Below are 22,615 nucleotides of genomic sequence, written 5' to 3'. Positions count from 1 at the left end.
GAAACAACCTTAGCCCCTGGGGTCAGAAACCAAAAACAATGGGAACTATGAACCTGCAGCCTGCAAAAAGGAGACCCCAAACACAGTAAGTTAAGCAAAATGAGAAGACAGAGAAACACACAGCAGAAGAAGGAGCAAGGTAAAAATCCACCAGACCATACAAATGAAGAGGAAATAAGCAGTCTACCTGAAAAAGAATTCAGAGTAATGATATTAAAGCTGATCCAAAATCGTGGAAATAGAATGGAGAAAATACAAGAAACATTTAACAAGGACCTAGAAGAATTAAAGAGCAAACAAACAATGATGAACAACACAATAAATGAAATGGAAAATTCTCTAGAAGGAATCAATTGCAGAATAACTGAGGCAGAAGAACGCAGAAGTGACCTGGAATATGAAATAGTGTAAATAACTACTGCAGAGCAGAATAAACAAAAAAGAATGAAAAGAATTGAGGACAATCTCAGAGACCTCTGGGACAACATTAAATGCACCAACATTCGAATGATAGGGGTCCAAGAAAAAGAAAAGAAAAAGAAAGGGTCTGAGAAAATATTTGAAGAGATTATAGTTGAAAATTTCACTAATAAGGGAAAGGAAATAGTCAATCAAGTCCAGGAAGCACAGAGAGTCCCATACAGGATAAATCCAAGGAGAAACACGCCAAGACACATACTAATTAAACTCTCAAATATTAAATACAAAGAACAAATATTAAAAGCAGCAAGGGAAAAACAACAAATAACACACAAGGGAATGCCCATAAGGTTAACAGCTGATTTTTCAGCAGAAACTCTGCAAGCCAGAAGGGAGTGGCAGGACATATTTAAAGTGATAACAGGGAACAACCTACAACCAAGATTACTCTACCCAGCAAGAATCTCATTCAGATTCGATGGAGAAATTAAAAGCTTTACAGACAAGCAAAAGCTAAGAGAATTCAGCACCACCAAACCAGCTTTACAACAAATGCTAAAGGAACTTCTCTAGGGAGGAAACACAAGAGAAGGATAACACCTACAATAACAAACACAAAACATTTAAGAAAATGGGAATAGGAACATACATATCGATAATTACCTTAAATGTAAATGGATTAAATGCTCCAACCACAAGACACAGATTGGCTGAATGGATACAAAACAAGACCCATATGTATGCTGTCTAAAAGAGACCCACTTCAGACCTAGGGACACATACAGACTGAAAATGAGGGGATGGAAAAGATATTCCATGCAAATGGAAATCAAAAGAAAGCTGGGGTAGCAATTTTCATATCAGACAAAATGGATTTTAAAATAAAGACTATTACACGAGACAAAGAAGGACATTACATAATGATCAAGTGATCAATCCAAGAAGGATGTAACAATTATAAATATTTATGCACCCAAAATAAGAGCACCTCAATACATAAGGCAAATGCTAACAGCCATAAAAGGAGAAATCGACAGTAACACAATCATAGTAGGGAAGTTAACACCTCACTTTCACCAATGGACAGATCATCCAAAATGAAAATAAATAAAGAAACACAAGCTTTATACGATACATTAAACAAGATGGACTTAATTGATATTTATAGGACATTCCATCCAGAAACAACAGAATACACTTTCTTCTCAAGTGCTCATGGAACATTTTCCAGGATAGATCATACCTTGGGTCACAAATCAAGCCTTGGTAAACTTACGAAAATTGAAATCATATCAAGTATCTTTTCCAATCACAACGCTATGAGACTAGATATCAATTACAGGAAAAAATCTGTAAAAAATACAAACACATGGAGGCTAAACAATACACTCCTTAATAATAACCAAGAGATCACTGAAGAAATCAAAAAGGAAACCAAAATTACCTAGAAACAAATGGCAATGAAAACACGACAACCCAATACCTATGGGATGCAGCAAACGCAGTTCTAAGAGGGAAGTTTACAGCAATACAATTCTACCTCAAGAAACAAGAAAAATCTCAAATAAATAACCTAACCTTACACCTAAACCAATTAGAGAAAGAAGAACAAAAAAACCTCAAAGTTAGCAGAAGGAAAGAAATCATAAGGATCAGATCAGAAATAAATGAAAAAGAAATGAAAGAAACAATAAAATAGATCAGTAAAACTAAAAGCTGGTTCTTTGAGAAGATAAAAAAAATTGATAAACCATTAGCCAGACTCATCAAGAAAAAAAGGGAGAAGACTCAAATCAATAGAATTAGAAAGAAAAAGGAGAAGTAACAACTCACACTGCAGAAATACAAAAGATCATGAGAGATTACTACAAGCAACTCTATGCCAATAAAATGGACAACCTGGAAGAAATGGACAAATTCTTAGAAAAGTACAACCTTCCGAGACTGAACCAGGAAGAAATAGAAAATATAAACACACCAGTCACAAGCACTGAAATTGAGACTGTGATTAAAAATCTTCCAACAAACAAAAGCTCACGACCAGAGGGCTTCACAGGTGAATTCTATCAAGCATTTAGAGAGCTAACACCTATCCTTTTCAAACTCTTCCAAAATATAGCAGAGGGAGGAACACTCCCAAACTCATTCTACGAGGCCACCATCACCCTGATACCAAAGCCAGACAAAGATGTCACAAAGAAAGAAAACTATAGGCCAATATCACTGATGAACATAGATGCAAAAATCCTCAACAAAATACTAGCAAACAGAATCCAACAGCATGTTAAAAGGATCATACACCATGATCAAGTGGGGTTTATCCCAGGAATGCAAGGACTCTTCAATATATGCAAATCAATGTGATAAAACATATTAACAAACTGAAGGAGGAAAACCATATGATCATCGCAACAGATGCACATAAAGCTTTTGACAAAATTCAACACCCATTTATGATAAAAACGCTCCAGAAAGTAGGCACAGAGGGAACCTACCTCAACATAATAAACACCATATATGACAAACCCACTGCAAGCATCATACTCAATGGTGAAAAACTGAAAGCATTTCCTCTAACATCAGGAACAAGACAAGGATGTCCACTCTCGCCACTATTATTCAACATAGTTTTGGAAGTCATAGCCACGGCAATCAGAGAAGAAAAAGAAATAAAAGGAATACAAATTGGAAAAGAAGAAGTAAAACTGTCACTGTTTGCAGATGACATGATACTATACACAGAGAATCCTAAAGCAGCCACCAGAAAACTACTAGAACTAATCAATGAATTTGGTAAGGTTGCAGGATACAGAATTAATGCACAAAATCTCTGGCATTCCTAAACACCTACAACGAAAAATCAGAAAGTGAAATTAAGGAAACACTCCCATTTACCACTGCAACATTAAGAATAAAATACCTAGGAATAAACCTACCTAAGGAGACAAAAGACCTCTATGCAGAAAACTATAAGACACTGATGAAAGAAATTAAAGATGATACAAACAGATGGAGAGATATACTATGTTCTTGGATTGGAAGAATCAACATTGTGAAAATGACTCTACTACCCAAAGCAATATACAGATTCAATGCAATCCCTATCAAACTACCAATGGTATTTTTCACAGAACTACAACAAAAAATTTCACAATTTATATGGAAACACAAAAGTCCCCGAATAGCCAAAGCAATCTTGAGAATGAAAAATGGAGCTGGAGGAATCAGGCTCCCTGACTTCAGACTCTACTACAAAGCTACAGTAATCAAGACAGTATGGTGCTGGCACAAAAACAGAAATATAGATCAATGGAACAAGGTAGAAAGCCCAGACATAAACTCCCGTCCATATGGTCACCTTATTTTTGATAAAGGAGGCAAGAATATACAATGGAGAAAAGACGGCCTCTTCAATACGTGGTGCTGGAAAAACTGGACAGCTACATGTAAAAGAATGAAATTAGAACACTCCCTAACACCATACACAAAAATAAACTCAAAATGGATTAAAGACCTAAATGTAAGGCCAAACACTATAAAACTCTTAGAGGAAAACATAGGCAGAACACTCTGTTACATAAATAAATCACAGCAAGATCCTTTTTGACGTACCTCCTACAGAAATGGAAATACAAACAAAAATAAACAAATGGGACCTAATGAAACTTAAAAGCTTTTGCACAGCAAAGGAAACCATAAACAAGACAAAAAGACAACCCTCAGAATGGGAGAAAATATTTGCAAATGAAGCAACTGACAAAGGATTAATCTCCAAAATACACAAGCAGCTCACAGAGCTCAATATCAAAAACACAAACAACCCAATCCAAAAATGGACAGAAGACCTAAATAGACATTTCTCCAAAAAAGATATACAGATTTCCAACAAACACGTGAAAGAATGCTCAACATCATTAATCATTAGAGAAATGCCAATCAAAACTACAATGAGGTATCACCTCACACTGGTCAGAATGGCCATCATCAGAAAATCTACAAACAATAAATGCTGGAGAGGGTGTGCAGAAAAGGGAACCCTCCTGCACTGTTGGTGGGAATGTAAATTGATACAGCCACTATGGAGAACAGTATGGAGATTCCTTAAAAAACTAAAAATAGAACTACCATATGACCCAGCAATCCCACTCCTGGGCATATACCCTGAGAAAACCATAATTCAAAAAGAGTCATGTACCAGAGTGTTCACTGCAGCTCTATTTACAATAGCCAGGACACAGAAGCAACCTAAGTGTCCATCAACAGATGAATGGATAAAGAAGATGTGGCACATATATACAATGGAATATTACTCAGCCATAAAATGAAACGAAACTGAGTTATTTGTAATGAGGTGGATGGACCTAGAGACAGTCCTACAGAGTGAAGTAAGTCAGAAAGAGAAAAACAAATACCGTATGCTAACACATATATATGGAATCTTAAAGAAAAAAAAAATGGTTCTGAAGAACCTAGGGGCAGGACAGGAATAAAGACGCAGACATAGAGAATGGACTTGAGGACACAGGGAGGGGGAAGGGTAAGCTGGGACGAAGTGAGAGAGTGGCATGGACTTACATATACTACCAAACGTAAAATAGATAGCTAGTGGGAAGCAGCCACATAGCACAGGGAGATCAGCTCGGTGCTTTGTGACCACCTAGAGGGGTGGGATAGGGAGGGTGGGAGGGAGACACAAGAGGCAGGAGATATGGGGATATATGTATATGTATAGTTGATTCACTTTGTTATAAAGCAGAAACTAACACACCATTGTAAAGCAATTATACTCCATAAAGATGTTAAAAAAAAGAAAGCAAATTTAAACTATCTGGGATGAATTCATATCAAACACTTGAAAGTTTGCTACTACTTTCCCACGATGAATTGAAGTATTTACTGAGCTTGGAATACAGAGTCAGTGGGGTGAAAGGTCACCATACAACACAAACATCTATGAACTGGAACACTTATGACACTTAATTTAAAGGATCTATTAATTTGTTTCCCCCTGTAAACAAAGTTGCTTCGCAGCAATGGCGATATCATATCCACAGCTGTAATCCAAGCCTGCAGCCAAAGGCCTGGGAGATAATATCCTCTCACTAAGTATTTGGTGAAACTTAGGACTTCTTGGACAGGACACTTACAAAGTTTTTCATAAGTTACAAATAACTTATGAAAGTGTCTACCATTTGCAAGTTATGTTTTATCTTAAAAGTCTATAAAACATGTACAATTCTCTCAAGATTCTTTTAGGGCCTGACACATCAAAAATGTAGAGTCTCTGGCATAGTGCCTAACTCAGTGTAAATGTTCCTTTCATATGTGTTCATTGAGGTGGTGGTAGCAGTAATTACCATGATTCCTCAAATGTGAGGAACCAGCCCTAAGAATTCAAATCAGAGTGACTACTTAAAATGTAAAGAATCCAACAACAAAAAAATAAAATAAAATTTAAAAGTAAAATTTAAAAAACAGAGAAAAAGTCTAATAGATACCCATTAAGTAGAGATAAAAGCACAAAACACTACCTTAAAGAAAAGTGGGGAATGGCTAGATGGTCAGCAATACTATTGGCCAGAAACAAATGAAACTGCTGACATCCAATACTTTTTATCTATGAAAATGACAATTTTATGTGGTTCCACTTAGTCTAACGAAGTAACTTTAATCAAAACAGAAAGTAAGTTAAACTTCTTCTCTTAAAATTTTTAGACATAATTTCAGTCTTAAGGGCCTGAATTATATGATGTCTTGAGAAATACTCCAATCTTAAAATGCTGACTCTATACATTGTCAATCATTTCTTCATTCAATTCATTCAAAGAATATGTTTTAGTTCTCAGTCCAGGAATTGTTCTAGGTGCCAGGATAGTGAATAAAGCAAACACAAATCCCTCATAAAGTTTATTCCAGAGGGAGAAATAGACAAAACATTAGCGTATACACACACAGATACCTAAATGATGCAACATGTCAGATGGTGATAAATACAACAGTAGAAAAACAAGAAAAGAATCACAGGGAGGGTCAGAATTGCGAGTGGGGAGTTTAAATGTTTAAATATAATGGTCCAGGAAGTCCTCCTCAGAGAATGGCATTTGGGCAAATACCTGAAGGAGGTAAAGAAGGAAGTGAGTAGAAGGCACAGAGTCCATGAAGCAGAAGCAGAGCTGCAGGAGCCCCCATATAGTCTTGTGAAGTTAGTCAAATTACTTACTTTCTTGTTAAGTTCTGATGCTTTCTCTTCAAACTCTTCTAGTTTCACCTGATCTATGCAAATATCTAAAATTGCAATGACAAAATTTTTCTTAAATTCATTGTTACTTTAAAAGTTTAGAAAAAAAAATCACAGAGAAAAATTAGAATTGGTGTCAGTAATAAAATAAACAAAATGGTGAAGCATATAATGTTGTAATGGAGAAGGATTTTCTAAGCATGATACCAAGGTCACAAAATATAAGGAGAAAGATAAACCCAATTACAATTCTAACTTTGTATTAGGCAAAAGGAGGAGGGAGTTCAACTGTAACATACAATACTGAAAGGTTGCTATCCTCAATTCATAAATATTTTGAAAAAATAGAAGAGGATAGTCAGTACCAACTAGGAAAATGTGCAATAGTAATGAGCAGAAAATTAGGAATAAAAAAATTAAAAATTGCTAAATCGTAAGAACAGATACTTGATTTTCCCTAGTAATATGAAAATATAAAAATTTTTAATGAGAAATAAGCAAAGATTAAATGAACCCTAATGTCAAGTATTGGAGATAGCACAGGGAACCCTACTCTCCTAAAAACAGTGGAAGTATAATTAAGGAACTTTGCTGATGAGAAACTATGCAATATGTACTAAAACTTAAAATTAATATTTTCTTTCACCCAGTAATGTATTTCTAGGACTTTGCCTTTAAGCAAGAATATTCATTAAAATATTATGTTAGCAAAAAACTGCAAATAACTTAAATGTCCACCAATAATAGATTGACTAATAAGCTCTGATATGTATCCACATGATGGGATACTTTGCAAGAGAAGTAATTCATATTATGAATGAATTCATTATGGATGTCTCATGAATGTACTGTATCCCTTCTTTCTTTTTTTAATGAAAGTAATAATGAACATGGTTTAAGAAAACATACCACAGAACAAGTTAGGAGAAGCAAGAGTCAACCAAATCATTGCATCCAAAACTCAGTCCCGCTTCCTAAATGCTTCCTCTTACAGCTCTGGTGGTTAGCTTCCTAACTCTAAATAAAGTGTGTACACCATTATTTTCTGATTTAACTATTTAGGACATTATAGATAACTTCCTACTATGAAATAAGAAAACACTGTTTCCTATCTAATCCCAATTTTTGATAATTTTTTACTTTCATTTGGCTGGCTCTGTAGCACTAAATTAATACTTAATCCTCTGATTCCTGTTGCACAGACAGCATCTCTTGAATCCCTCTTTAATATATGGAGTTATCTGTGCCCTATACTTTCCAATATCTGTCTCCCCTACTGTCTTCTCTCACCTAAGCATGTACATACAGGGACACTCTCTTCTGTATTTAAGTCTTCTGCATTGTGTCTATAAGTTTATTCTAAACATTTATAATCAATAAACACAATGAACTTATTATAACTATGTAACATGTTTCACTTATGTAGCCAAGAAGTATTCAAAGATTATATAGTAGTTCCTTCTCAAGAATTCAATGTCAAAACCTCTCACCTACTCAAGAAAAAATATTCCTAATGTCCAGGTAGAAAAAGTTTTCTCTTCAGACACTGTTCAGAATCATTCCACATTTTAGTTTGCTGCATATTTAGAGCATATTTTTTTTCATTTCTATGTCCCTCCCACCCCCAGGAACTCCTAATTTCTTCTCTCCTGCAGAGAGAAACAAGTATTCACTTTATCAGTCTCACTAGTATTATCTACTCCTTTCTCATTCTATACATTCCACACTTCTTCCTGAACTCAAATATTATATGAAGAAAAAACAACTTCACGCAAATAATAGATATTCATTTTTAATGTTAAACCAAGATTTGACATATGGTAACTTCTTAAACATTAGTTACAATGTGGAATCGGGTATGATGTCAATGACCATTTTGTACTCTGTTACTTTTAAATCATTTAGACACATCAAGCCCTGGTCATTTGGGAAAGAGTGGTTTGCAGAGTCATGCAGATCCTCCAAATGGTGACACATCTCATCATACAATATCAAAATAATCAGATAGGGTAATACCACCACTGATCTCATCAGAAAAAAATTTAGAACTGCAAAGCTGCCAAGATGATGGTAGCAAGTACAAGCTTTCCAAAACTCAAATATTTACTTGAATATTGCAATTTTATCATTGGTAACATATTCTATCAGTTTCATTGAAGTTACAGACACATTTCATTTCATTTTTAGGAAAGTGTGTGCCAAACACTCACATCTGAGTAGCCAGAATTTGTATGACAATCCTTTTTTCAAAGTTTAAAAAAAAAAAAAGCAGGCATTTCAGCTGGCAACTCAGACGATTACACAAGTATTTCCTATTGGACTCTGGTTTGCAGCACAAGTGATTCACACATACAATATATTGAATATTGAATATATTCACACAGAATATTGAAATGATGTGTGTGCAAAGGTAAATATTTAATAAAATTAACATTTTTTTGTTCTTTATCAAGGACATTCTTAAATAAAAAATGGCACTTTTTTTGTTTCATTTCTTTTGTTTTACTGAGAATAAAGAATCCCATGGCTACTAATACAGTTTGGTGCCACTGCCTTGATTCACAACAAAGTACCAGCAGTTTCCCCAATATTGCTCTGAAAATATCCATAGAGTAAAAATGGCAAATAACTGTCTCAGTATTGTTATGAAAATAGTTTTGACTATTAGGACCTCCTGAAAAGGTATCCAGGACCCTCTGGAGTCTACAGGCCACACTGTGAGAAACAACACTCTAGCACTAACCCATGGGTAAGGGGCATAAGGTATTTCCATTTAAATAACAGAGAAACACTCACCAACAAACTGACTTAAATCTAAGTCTAGTCTTTTTCGATATGTGAAGTCTGGATCCATCCCATCTCTATGCAGTACAATCTGGGATACACACTCATCAATTAACTTGAAGTACTGTTGCCTAGAACCAAGGAAAAGAATAAATGTACACTCTATTAGTGTAGCTTTACATCAAAACAAAATATTTCAGTAGCTTGATTTCTAGTTCAATAATATACAATTGTATAGTTTCAACAGTTGACATATAGATTTAACATGAGAGTGAGAGTAAATACAACTGCTACTTTCCTTCTAATGATTTTAACACATTATATTTTTTATGATCTTTTAGCTATAAATACAGTGTGCTTTAAAGATCATTTTCTTACAAAAGTCAGAATCTTGACTTAATTGGTAGGCAGTAAGAAAGAGAATATTAAAATGAAGTGATATGTACTTAAAAGCAGTCCTCAGCAGAGACCATCAACCTATCACTGTGCCATACTGAAAGAGCTACCATTAATTCATTTTATTAATACAAACCAAAAGATATATTTTCTAAAAAATTATCTGGAAGGTTCTTAAAACCATACAATTCACTGTTTTTAGAATGTCTGTGATACGGTGAATTATAAACAATATCAAATGAATGTTCCTTACTCAAAAGAAAGCTAGAAAAATTCAGTATAACAATTTTTGTCCAAAATTTAAATTTAATTAAAATCCCCAAATAGGCTTCATGTGTTAATACAATTAAGTTCAATCCACCTGTGTTAGTAATAAGCTAAAAAACATCCCTTAAAATTCAAGCCAACAAACGTGATAGAAATATCCAGAAGATTTTACAAACAAAACCAAACTACAGTGATAGAGAGAGTGATAGAGAGGGTGGGTAATATTCTAATGAGTACAGTCCTCCATCCGAACCACCACTTAGGACTATTTCTTCTCAATGACTTTTTGCACAGTTTTCCTCTCCAACCCCTTCTCACCACGTATGAGATGATGCCTCCAGCTACTTGAGATTTCCTTCCCTGTATACTATGACGTACTGCCCTGGACCTATTTACCTGGTACCTAATAAACCATCCATTATGCTGAATAAAATTCACTACAGCTTAACATTAGCAAATAAGACAATGTTCATTAACTGTCATAGAGTAAAAATATTCAAGACATAGTATTCTTGGATACAAATTAAAGCAAGAAGGTATTATCAATGCTTTCCTCAATTTTTTCAACTTCTTTCAATGAAATAATCTCCCATTCCCTAATATTTTAGCTATAATAACCACATTTACACTTGAGGTACATAAATTGCACACATGTTTCTATCTATCACAATTAAAAACTGAGATGATGCACTCTGTCCCTTTTTTACTCTTATTTAATGTTATCTTGATGTTGTTTTAATAAAAACAAGGCTTAAATTAACACAAGCTATTGTGTGTAATTTTTTAAAAAAACATAATGTCATTAAGTGTTTTCTCACTTCCACCATCCTAAATTATGAGCTCATTTATAATGTAGCTGAAAATTAATGCAAAAAGTCTTTCAGTAAGGCAATACTAGTAAAGAACAATGTACTTCTGGATTCCAGAAATGTAAATCTAGAAAATAATCTCTATGAGTGATATTGATAAGGTAGTGAATATGTCAGAGGAATATGTAAACAACCTAATTAAGGGATAAACATAAATGTCATTACTTCATTAATAAAAGTCATTTTTGTCGGAGAATATTTTGAAATCACCTTCACTTTCTCTGCAGTTTTTTTTTTTTACCAAATATCAGAAATTATCTCCCATGCACATTCAACTAACATGCTATTTTGCACACAATAAGCCATTAATAATTTGTTACAGAATTGAATTTGATCTTCTATCCACCTTCCAATTATCTTACTGCATTTGATTTTTCTTGGGGACCTTTGATGTACATTCTCCAATCGAGTTCCATTTCAGTAAAATTTCCTTTCGTTCCAGATGTGAAAATAAGCAAAGATTTTAATTTTCCTATCCACTAATTCTTTTAAATGAGAATATTTTGCATTCTACAATGAAAATTAACTGATAAAAAACTTCAAAAATTGTACTTATTAATGTCAATATTAATTTTAAATGTTCAACAATCGAAAATGTTCAGATAACTGAATATTTCTGAAAGGTGAAATCTAGGTCCATTCGAGATAGTAAAACCGAAAACTGAAGGTAAAACCAAAAGGACAAGATTTATGAATCTTGGATTGCACAGCAAAAAGAGTAAAATTTACTGTATGTTAATTAAAAGGATGAATATATAATAAACATATTACGTAAGTGACCACAATTCTGACTCTATCTTGTAATAAATGTATACTCACTCTAAGAATCAACAACAACAATAATAGTAATAAATAACTGAGAATTCTGGAACATAGGAAAGAATCGATGGGATCATCTTCACTACAGCAGTCATGGGAAGAATTCTGCCTTCATAGCAACCATATCTGGAACAAAGACCAAGGGCCTCGGGCTTAAAGAGCCAAGAAAGAAGGCAACGTAGAGGAGTATCAAACTTAAAAGGTGCTGCTCAAAAAATGACCAAACTAGATGAACTTCTATGCCTCACTAAGGTCACTTTGGTAATGCTACAATGTAATATTTCTTTAGACTCTTGATTCCACTAAAGTGAAAGGCTCGCCTGAGCATGCCCCACTACAGTTGTGCTTTTTAATCTGTTTTGAAGTTAGACACAACCACATGCCCCCCAGAACACAGATGAAGGGATTAAATAACCCCCTTTGTAACACTATAGACACATTCAACGCTTCGAAAGCAAACAGCAGTCTTAAATTCTTGGAAATTCAAGCAGCAAAAAGTCAGAGGTTGACAGGACCAACCACACAGGTATCAAGAAAAGGATGGGGCTACTTTAGAATAAATGGAAGTTCCAAGTTTATTTTTAGGTAAATTTTCAGGAGAGTACAGTATTACAATTAGTGGGGTACCTATGATACTTAAAAATATTATTAATCAAGTATTAGTATTTTTTATCTAGCATTTATAAAGTGGTTAAATATTTAAAGTGTCTTATTTTAATAAAATATGAGAAAGAAGCAAATGAAGTCTCAAAACAGCTTCCTGAACTCTATTTTAGAATACCATTGGGATTTCCCAATTCTACAAAGGAAAGAGGTAGGGTGGATGATCTGTACTCATCTCGAAGAACCTAAAGTTTTACCATGTTTAGACTTTTATTCTATTCACTTGTTAGGTACATCAAAAACCTAAATTACACCCTCTGACATCACCTAGAGGACACAGCCTGAATGAGACTGTCTAGCAACTCCTTCTACTTGAAATTAGAGTAAGAAAAGACATACTACCCATAGTATTTGAGAATAAAATTTCAGCAAAATTAAATTAAAGGTGACCAAAATGGTTTTATATTCAAAGATCTCAGCTTCCTTCATAAAACAGTAATAAAAGAGTTAAGAGGGTATAGAGAACATTTATTGAGCATACACCATATGCCAGATATTTGGCTAGGAGTCTCACGCATGTTACCATTTTAATCTTCATAACAATCCAGCAGCTTAAGTGTTACTATCCATATATAACTACAGATAGACATGGATAAACAATTATTTTCTGTAAACAATTTGTTACGCTCAAGATGCCTAGGATATAATCAAACTTGAAAAGTCATTTGTCTAGCATTCTGATACATTAGCAACATTAAACACAACTGCATTATTAAGGAACTTGCTAGCTACTTAAACACTAATAAAAGTGATGTTTAGTATCTGCCATTCCTACTGCCTAGGGACTAACCAGAAAACATTATTCATCACGCAGTAAACTAGTAATTTGTTGCTAGTTTGCATTTTTATTCAGCTGAAAAGTTGTAACCAAGAATCTGCTGGAGCTTAGAAAGTAATAGTAGTATCATTTTATACCATCTTCTACCTAAATATATGCCCAGAGGAAACAGTGCATTCTATGAATCAATATTATGAAAGAAATACAAAACTTAAAAATATTTGCTTGCCCAAATCAAACATCAGGTGAATTTCACAATTAAAAGAATTTTATTAGTGAAAGAAAATATTAGAATATAGCTTCCTCTTACCTTATAAAATAATCATTTCGAATCAGCAAAAGATGCTGCAGAATTGAAATGAAATATCCCTCTGCTCTGGTTTCCTTAACTGTGTTCCACACCATGTTGTGAAGATCATTCGCTTCAGTAAACTGATTAAGGAATATGTGGATTTATTTATCCTCTATACCGAACAACTGCAATAATGTGACACGGAATCTGCTCTGTAAGGCTTCAAAAGATTATTGTGTATCTTAACCTAAAATAGGCATCATATATACTCAGCATATAGTAAAACACATGTAGTTAGGAATAAGAATAGAGGGAAAACTATGTGCAAATGACAACTTGACCTGACACTTCCTGGCTTCTCCTCCACAATCAACTCCAACCAATATTCCTCTCTTGAGCCAAGATACTGCTGGCAGAAAGAGTAGTGGGCAGCTGGTTGCGAACGAAGTCTTTGGGTTCTGGGGGAGCCCTGACCAAGAGGGCTGGTGTTAGGCATTACCTACCATGGGGCAGCCCCAGTGGAAGACAGAAAGGTGGCAGATCTCTGGACAAGCACAGACAGGTGCAGATGCACAGAATTAACAAAGGCCCATATGAGGATACACCCAAGGTACGGGGTGGAACTAACCATCAGGCTAAGGGCACCTATTCCTAACGATGAAGGCACTAGGGGGAGGGGAGGTGCCAAACAAAAAGAACAGATTGTACATGTATACATAAGAGGCTTGTCTAAAAAGCATCCATTTGTAGATTGTAACATCCACTTGCATAGGCATGTATTCACAAAAACACACATAAACTAATAAAAAAGGTTTATACAAACATCCTTCTGATTCAATAAAGGTTTGATTTTATATCATTTATCTAGAAATGGTTTCAGAAGTTTAATATTTTATGGGGTGGGGGCTGTTTAAGGTTTAGCAGTAATTTTACATATTTGATTAGACTTCAGAACAAAAGGATATTCAAGTTCAGCTCTAATATCTTCGAGGCGATGGAAGAACTCAATCAAATCTTCTTCCTTATGCTCATCAAAGACTTTAAGTTGGATATCCAGGCCATCATTCTTAATACGTTTTAAATTCTAGAGATATTAAATAGGAATTATAAGGAACGGTTTTGTTTTTAACAATGCAAAAAATTAATGAAAAACATAAACAATAAACCAACCATTCAACTTGATTTACAGCATTCAAACACTTAAAGTGTTAAATAATACTCAAACCTTATCATCTATTTCAAAAATAGATTTTATACTCAAGCCTTTTTTCCCACAGATAAATTATTCTTGAAGGTAATTTATCTAAATTTCCCCCTACTCAAGTACTTCTCTAATTTAAATATTAATAAGGAGACTGCAGGACACTTACTGGCAATATCTCTTTCAATCCACAACGCATAAATTCATTTCTGATGTGAAGCCTGAAGTCCAAATCATCAGGAGATGTAACAAGAGCATTGATAAGCTGCATACATGCTACCTACAATAAATTACACAGCAAGACTTAGACTTGGACTCTGACATTAAAGAAGGAGTAATAGAACTGAAACATCAAGGCTGTGTTCCAAGTATTATCAAATATCTTCCTTCACAGGTGAGTCTATAAAAACGATAATTTGTATGTAAAATATTTTAGTCAATTATAAATTAGACAAGAAATATAGTTGCAGTGGAATTTTTAATTCACTCCAACCAAAAGTTAAGTTCTTGTCCAAAAATATCATTCCATACACATAAGACATAAACTGAACACACACTAGTTGAAAAACTATAAATATCCTTAGATAGATCCTATCCTAAAATAGGATAATAAAATAATTTTCCATTCATCAAGAGGAACCCAAAGACTTTAAGTCAACGAGAGTTAACAAAGGCCTGAAACTAGTTAATGGGGTTGTTATAACCAAAAATTATATTATGAACATTGCACAGCCAATTACTAGACATTAACTTATCAGGCAATGGTTCCTACACTTTGACAAAAATTCAGCTTACTGTGTGTTATGCTTATTAAGAAGACATAAAGGAATAACATAGCTAACTAAATGCTTTAGTATATAACTTAAATGATGAAAATTAAAAATCGCTGTATTTTCCCATTCATATTTAACACTCCAACTTTCAACCTGGGTCTCCTTTTTTTTAAATCCCTGGCTTAATTATATCTTTTCATTATCCAAAATCTATATAATGGAAGCAAAAGAGGTTGCTTCTAGAGAAGCAAAGAATTCTTTGCTGTTGTTGATGATGTTATTTTTCTAAGTCCACATTCTACCAAAATCTAACAGGAAAGACCAGCTTACTGATCAATGTGTTTAACCTCATGCTGTTCCCTAAATTGTCCTTTCTCCATCCCTTAAGGCAAGGTTTATATGAATTTAAAATGCCATTTTGGGATTAAGACACCAACAGGGGTCTCAGTTCCTGCTGGTTGAAATATACTGTAATTGTTCTATTTGATATCTAAACTCTAAAATCTGGCCAGCATGCCTCTACTGTCAAAACTTGAAAAAGAGGGAAAAGGAAAACATATTTAAAAGAAAAAAAGAAAAAACTTAAAACGGCGTCTACCTTTTCAGTACACGTTCACTCAGCTGTAACCAGTTCATGTCAAAAAGTCAAGTTTAAAATGCTTTCTTTCCACTTCCTTGCCAGCCATTACCCAATACCCACAAATGTTTTCTTCAGCATTTTAAAAGATCTCAAACAGCATACAAATAATTAAATTAGCATACTAATTTAATTTCTCTACGTTCAGAGAAATTAAATTAGTATTAGTCACCTGGTTTCCAGGAAAAGATGCAAATTATAGACAACTCAAAGAAAGCAGCAAAAATAAACAACATAAAAATTAGCAGCAAATATCACCTAAATGGAAAGTTGATATGTGTAGAATAATATTAGCACGAAATTGAGGAGAAAGAAGGGAAAAGAATCATCCAAATTATTCCCAGGAAACGTTTTAAAAGGCAATTTTTCACAAAAGGAAAACTAGGAACTGACTTAAGCTGAAATAATGAATTTAATTCTTTAGGCTCCCTTCCCAATTGTAACAGTAATTTGCCACTATCATGACCTACAACCACTCTTTGATTAATTATATCATAAACATATGTCTACATACAGTAAAATGTATTGATTTATGTCCTTACAGATAAAAAATTCTATAATCAAGGTAAAGACCAAAGAGTTCCTTCTAGGTTTCTAATACATATATTGAGACATTTAGACATTTTTTATCACATGATTTCACACTGGTAGAGGATACCAGCATAAGTGAGAGCCAATCTGGCATCTATCCCATATAACTCAATTCCTAGAGACAGTAGAAATGGCTCAGGAACTAAAAAGGTAAAATAGGACATGTTGCCTACCCTAGCGAAGATAAGTAGGTTCAGTAACACAAATATACTATGTACTGTAAGAGATGTGCTCAGTATATGATGAGAATGTGGAGACAGTAAATAAAAACAAGGACAGCTGAGGAACAGTACTGACTCTTAAGGATTAATAGGGAGACAGCCAGATGAAAAGGAGGACCAAGATGTTTAAAGCAGAGCAATTTACATGTTCAAAGACTTGGGTTCTTTTGCTGAATTACAAGGAATTCAGATTTCTTGAGCAGTTTGTAAGGCGGGAAGTGGGAGAGCAGGGGAAGGACTCAATAAAGATGAAGCCAGACAGATGAGGCACAGCTTCATGCGCCGAGTCAGAACTTTCTGACTCAGCTGGAAATAGGGGAAATCGTAAAGGATTTTATGCAGAGGAGCGGCGATAATAGAGGTAATAGATTCAAGTTAAGAAGCTACCAGAGAAGTAGCTTCGTTGAGCAATGAGGAGGTCTTGAACAACATTTGAAAAACATTTGATGGCTGGGTGAACATGCGGTTGAGGCATAAGAAAAGAATTTACAAGTCCTCCCACCTTTGTTGTTCAACTAGATAGGAGGTGGGACCATTAACAGAGACATAAAATGCAAGGAAAGAAACAAATTTCACAGGAGAATAGGATAAATCCTGCTTTTAAAATTCTGAGATTGAAATGTACATTACGAATCATACATTCATTTAAGAAATTAGTTAGTGAATGCTGGAATATTAACAGAAGCTCAAGGAAATAATGAAATTGTGATATTCATCATAAAGAATTAATCACTATGTTCTGTTTGATGTTCCAAAAATGTAGCATATATGATCTCCATTAATATGTATTAATTATGCCATACTAACAGTTTCAACAGCAGGCAAAAGCTACCTTCCTCTGGAACTGACAAGGGTAAGAAAACAAGAGTTTCTGCCCTCCTGGGAGCATCCTAAGTTATCTGAAGGTTCTATCTTTGGGTACCAGACCTTCTCTGTTTACTAGCTCATGCATTTCATTCCTTCCAAGCCTGTTAATGATGTCTACTAAGCACTTCTTGGTGCTAGGGATGCAGCTATGAAATGAAAAAGACAGAAATCACTACTGTAGAAAGAGAGGAGGCAAGATTGAATCCATAGTTTGAATTGCCTGGGCAATTCAAAGGCTGACATTTATTAAGATAGAAAAAATATCAGCATAAACAGAGGAAACAGGCTTGGGAAGAAAGATCAGGACTTAAGTTTTGGAGATGTTAAGTTGGAAATATTGTCTATTATTGATCTTCATCGAAAAAACTAGAAAAGGAAATTGGATATAGGAGACTCCAGTTGGAGAAAGAGATTACCATAGCATTTGTATGTAAAAACCAAGATCTTAGATGGAATCATCGAGAGAGTAGTAAAGAGAGAGAAGAGGAGGTACAAGAACTGGTTGGGACATTTCAATTGTAGGTTTTGATTTGAAGGTTGAGGAAATGAGTTAAAGAAAAGTAAAAAGCTATCAACGTGGTAGAAGATAAATGAAGAGACTGTGGTGTCCTGGAAGAATGGGAGAAAAGCGTGTCAACAGGGAGAGTGATCAACTGTGTCAAATGCTCTAATAGGTCAAAGAAGATAACTACCACTGCATCCGGCAAATTGGTGACTTGACAAGAAGTTTCTACAAAGGGACAGAACTGCTGTTGCACATGGAAAACATTTTCCTTCTCACATGTACCATATGCAACCAGTAAATGAAAGCATACAATTAAAATTGGCTCTAAAATATTCTCCTTGCTCCATATGTACCTTTATACTTTAGAAATACTGCTTATTAACCTTTGGTTTAAACAAGGCTTATAAGTAAGACACACCTTTAGGTGTTAGAAATGTACTCAGTTCTAATAATTTGGAAAGTAAATGCTATAAACTCATTTGTTACTCTTGCCCCAATTATAAAAAGGAGGCTCACATGAGAAAAGGTATTTTTAACATAACTTCTAGCTGTAAAGATGTGTCTGCACACACAGGCACGCACATATCCAGCTAGAATTCAGGACAGTTGAGGATTTCCTCAAGAGCAGCAACAGACTGAAAATGTCCTACAAAAGCTGAGACCAGCAAACCCCACACAGCCAAGGATTAGGAAAATAAGCAACCAAAACAGTAATTACAAATAGTGGGACAAATGTCAGCAATGTTGTAAACTAGAAGGGTAAAGACATATAACAGAGGACAAAGTAGATAAACTGTAAGCAAAAATCTCAAAGATATTCAATATGAGGGATAGAGCTTGTCAAAGGCAATCTTAAGAACAAGGCAAATGATCAAAGGAAAATCATTAGAAGTAGAAAGAGGTTAAACAGCAAGACAAAGACACATGCCGGAATTTACATCACTTAATCAGCAAAGCAGCTTTCTGCCCTTGAAAATGAAGTGAGAAGGTTTCTTCATATGTGAATATGTATCACCTAAATTTCTTCTAGTACACAATTTAATTTACTGCTATCACTATGTGCAACTCAAACAGGAGAAAAAATAAACACTTTATGCATCTTTAACCTTTGGTTCCCAACCCTTTTCAGACAAACAAGTTTAAGCACAAAATTCCAGGTATACTAACAGCAGTGATTCTTGAGCCTCAAACACAGGCCTGTCCAGGTTTTTCAAAGGCCACCAGCACAGATGCTTTCTCCATGATTATGTGGAAGGAATTGAAAAGGTATCCAACAAACAGCAAAAGCAAACATTCTTTAGAAAGTTCACATTTGGTCAACATATTCATCCTGAATATAACATGTTTTCACATGTAAAATGATGGCTATACTACAATGAAAACATATCAGCTTCCTAAGCTAAATTCAGACTGGAAACAAGCACCAGTAAAGTACTTAAATAAAAATTCTATCAGAATCTGTGAATACTTACTATCTGGGCCTGGAAGACACAGGTTAGACCGCTATTCGTCTTCTCTACCCCATAGCAGAAATCATCTGTCTCTCTTTGCACAATCAAATTCTACATTATCAAGTTAAAATGAGTAAATGATGCTTATAGAGAAATATCTTGCCTCCAGTGCAACTAAAGAAACTCCAAAGAATTTTAAAATCTCATGCGTTAATTCAGAATATAAACTAAAATAGACTACTACATTATGTAGACAAACACAGAAAGAGTGAAGTATATTAGCATATGTAAAGTCCTATAATTTTACTTATATTTCCAATTAAACATTCGGTAAATGATAGACACAGTAAGAGGACAAGTCAGAGCTTGAGGTAACTGCATATATCTCATACAGATGCAGAGAAATAAACTGAAGGATTCAAGAGGCCCTAATTTATATGAACAGGAACAGTTGGATTCAAGACAGAACTTGGATTTTTAAGTGTTTATTCAGACACTCCCCCTGAGACATCATGAATTTCTTCTGTGTTCTCCCATTTTGTTGAAACTCCTAGTATCGCAATTTTCATATGAAACATTAGCCAGCTATAAATTCCTGAGAATAAGCTTCTTAAGGACTTAAGCAGTGTATTTCATTCATCTTTATAGTTCTAATATCTAGCAGAACCCTGAACGGCAATCTCCGAATAATTAACTAATTGACTGGTTAATTATGAAACTTTGCAGTTACCTTGAGTCGTGAATTAAGTGTATATTTTTGGTGGTCTATTGTAGCATAAGTGAAAAAATGTATTACACAGACTCAGAAAATTGGCAGTATACTCTAGGACAAAAACGTTATTTTTAGTTTAGGAGGTGTGTGCTCCACATGACAATATGAGTTCACGTTAGTATACTATTTTACTCTGTTTCTTTAACGTTTATTAGCTTAATGGCATATTATTTACTAGTCCATTTTAATATGTTTAACATTTTGATTCATACAGATACAGTAACCAAAATGCTGCAAACCTCAATAAAAGTAGTGGTAAAAAAGAGAGGAATTAAAATAAATTGATCTCTGCATCCTTCTGGAACACCCCAACAATGATCCTAAAGATAAACGTTCTACTATACTCTGTATTCGTCATTTGGTCCTTCATTAAATGTACGAATGACTTACTTGATATTAAAAATAACTCTAGTTAACATTGACTTTTTTGAGGGGGTAGGAGATGCTTGAAACAAAAAGAAACAGTAAATCAACATATGACTATTCATTATAGGAAGACCTTCACTTGGTCTCTACAAAATTAAACTTGGGTACATTTTGAGCATTTAAGGGATAAGGGAAATAACAGAAGCTAATAAACTTGGCTAAATTCAAAAAGGCATTGTAACTTATTTGTTTCAATGTCATAGTTGTCGATTATTGCCAAGTAACATATTTCAAAGTACAGTGATAATTGAACTAAGAGTTTTTTTTTTCCTACTCTGGTTTTAAAATTTTAATGAACCTAAACTACTTGTATAATGGGGGAAATATCTCAATTTTTTAATATTAAAAAAACGCCATTTTTTTCCTACTATCATGGAAGAAATTCGATCCAATCAAATTTTCAAAGAGCTATTCTGTAATTGAACTCAATGAAATCCACAGTGAGTGAAGAGGTTCTTAGAGGTTTTTGTTTTGTTTTTAAGTTAAGAAAACTTTGTCTTTACGGCAGCCATGAGAATGCACTTTCAGTCATTGACTGCAGTGAGTATAAATGACCAACAGCCCTGGCTGCTGCACTATGACATCCATCACAACAGGTGAGCTGGAGCTGCACTTCCCATGGGCTCCCCCAGCCAACTTCTGATCACAGCAAGATTACTAAAATGTGCCTGATCCTGGGATGCCCAGGACTTTGGCTGGAGGATTCCCCAACCACCTTGCCAAGTCCTCACAGAAATGCACAGCAACCTATGACACTTCCACCCAACGCTTCTTCCTTCCCTCTCTCCTTCACCTGGGGTCAGATCCGCACTGAGTTTGACATCCCCCAGCTTCCCCCAACTCCCTCTTCAGGTTCCCTTAAAGGCATTTCCCCTAGTCCCTTGCACATCAAATCCCTTGCTTCTCAAGGGACCCAGATGAACAGTCTTGGTTCCATACAAAAAGTTTCATCAAGAGTATCATTTTCAAATTGTCTAACTCATAAGTATTATAAATGAAGTTCATATTTAGCAGAACACTTTCAGTTTTCCTTATTGTTCTCTAAATGTGACCACCCTCTGCACTTTCATATGTAACCATAAGATACTTGTTAAGACCTGAATGTGTCTATAACATAATTTTCCTCTAGTAACAGTTCCAGAGACGCCGAAGACTTGGATTATATTCCTAGTTTTTGCTTCTTTGGAAAATACATTCCAGAATAGAGAAATATCTACCATAGGAATCCTAAAAGGATCTACCAACCACTCCTGTCCACTGAATCTTAGAAGGATATATCTACCATCCTTGTCCACTGTTTCATTAACATCTTCACTAGATCTTAAAATGCCCAAAGAGGGGCTTCTCTGGAAGGTGCAGTGGTTGGGAATCTGCCTGCCAATGCAGGGAACACAGGTTCAAGCCCTGGTCCGGGAAGATCCCACATGCCGTGGAGCAACTAGGCCTGTGCGCCACAACTGCTGAGCCTGTGCACCTAGAGCCCGTGCTCCGCAACAAGAGAAGCCACCACAATGAGAAGCCCATGCGCCGCAACAAAGAGTAGCCCCCACTCGCTGCAACTAGAGAAAGCCCGCCCGCAGCAACGAAGACCCAATGCAGCCAAAGATAAATAAATAAATAAATAAATAAATAAATAAATATTTTT

At 34.9% G+C, this 22,615-nt stretch overlaps 1 protein-coding gene across 4 annotated transcripts in view; it reads right to left on the bottom strand.

The window, feature by feature from the left end:
- Window positions 1-22,615, bottom strand: part of DIAPH3 (diaphanous related formin 3) — a 569,365-nt gene that overhangs the window by 352,317 nt on the left and 194,433 nt on the right. For all 4 annotated transcript variants that reach the window (XM_082435809.1, XM_082435810.1, XM_082435807.1 and 1 more), the window contains 5 exons: window positions 14,897-15,007; window positions 14,492-14,610; window positions 13,545-13,661; window positions 9,455-9,573; window positions 6,641-6,705 (listed from right to left, as the gene is read on the bottom strand). In XM_082435809.1, the coding sequence (XP_082291935.1) occupies window positions 6,641-6,705; window positions 9,455-9,573; window positions 13,545-13,661; window positions 14,492-14,610; window positions 14,897-15,007 (531 nt within the window). The remainder of the gene's footprint in view (window positions 1-6,640; window positions 6,706-9,454; window positions 9,574-13,544; window positions 13,662-14,491; window positions 14,611-14,896; window positions 15,008-22,615) is intronic.

The sequence above is a fragment of the Balaenoptera physalus genome (genome assembly GCF_965194825.1).
Source record: "Balaenoptera physalus genome assembly, chromosome: 18".
Taxonomy (NCBI): Eukaryota; Metazoa; Chordata; class Mammalia; order Artiodactyla; family Balaenopteridae; genus Balaenoptera; species Balaenoptera physalus.
This window is presented reverse-complemented; position numbering and strand designations above follow the sequence as displayed.